This window comes from Acanthamoeba castellanii (assembly GCF_000313135.1).
Source record: "Acanthamoeba castellanii str. Neff unplaced genomic scaffold scf7180000084572, whole genome shotgun sequence".
Lineage (NCBI taxonomy): Eukaryota > Discosea > Longamoebia > Acanthamoebidae > Acanthamoeba > Acanthamoeba castellanii.
The window spans coordinates 104678-105496 of record NW_004457503.1 but is presented as its reverse complement, the minus strand read 5'-3'; the positions used below and the strand labels follow the sequence as shown (position 1 = coordinate 105496).

The 819-nt window shown below is 51.6% G+C and overlaps 2 protein-coding genes across 2 annotated transcripts in view; one reads left to right on the top strand and one right to left on the bottom strand.

Moving 5' to 3' along the window:
* Positions 1-110: 110 nt before the first annotated feature.
* ACA1_041000 (uncharacterized protein) lies at positions 111-281 on the bottom strand (the record flags this gene model as incomplete). The annotated part of the gene is made up of 1 exon (XM_004340778.1): positions 111-281. A coding segment is annotated over one exon (171 nt), but the record flags the coding sequence as incomplete, so codon positions are not given.
* Positions 282-467: 186 nt separating this feature from the next.
* The window catches only part of ACA1_040890 (Rabtype small GTP-binding protein), a gene marked incomplete at both ends in the record, with an annotated part of 862 nt that continues 510 nt past the window's right edge, over positions 468-819 (top strand). Inside the window, 2 exons of the mRNA XM_004340777.1 lie at positions 468-681; positions 771-804. Of these exons, the coding sequence (XP_004340825.1) occupies positions 468-681; positions 771-804 (248 nt within the window). The remainder of the gene's footprint in view (positions 682-770; positions 805-819) is intronic.

Here is an 819-nt window from a genome sequence, read left to right as displayed (position 1 = left end):
GACTGTCCTCGTACGACAACGAACGCTGTTCCTCTCGTCTCCTTGTTGTTCGTGCCCCTGCATGCAAATGATGAGAGAACAGTGGTGGGGGAAGGGGAAGGGGCGACGTACAGTCTGATCTGGCGAATGGCGCCGAATTTGCCGAAGATGTCGTACATTTCGTCCGGTGTGATCTTGAAGGGGAGATTCTTGACGAAGACGATCCTTCCCACCTCTGGTGGCAGTCTGGCATTCGCCCTCTTGCCTCCCGGTGCGCCACCTCCTGCCGCCATCGCCGCCATCTTTGTTCGATGTTTGCAGTGGCGAGCTTTTTTTGCTTTTCCTTTGTCTTCTGCCTTTTCCATTCTTTTTCCTGCGGAAACCGTGAAAAATTGCATGCATTCCAAGGGTGACTCCGGGCGTGAAGCTTCTGCCTTGCCGCTTCGGGCAGACACAAGACGCGCACCTGACCCGCGACATACGCACAGATGGCAGATGTTTCCTTTCGAACGGATGGAGTCAAGCAAAAAGCGCTCAAGATCCTTGTGATCGGCGACATGCACGTAGGCAAGAGCTCGCTTCTGCTGCGATTCTGCCGAAACGCTTTCAATCCCAACATGCGCGCCACGATCGGAGTGGACTACCTCCTCAAGACGCTGACCATCGATCAAGTGGACTACCTATTTCAAATCTGGGACACGGGTACTCGTGTGATTGTTATTTTTTGTTTGTTTTTTGTTTTTTACTATTTTAAATCAAATGAATTATTTTACGTGTGGTCTATTTTGTAGTCGGGCACGAGCGGTTCCGCGCGATCACGACATCGTACTACCGAACTGC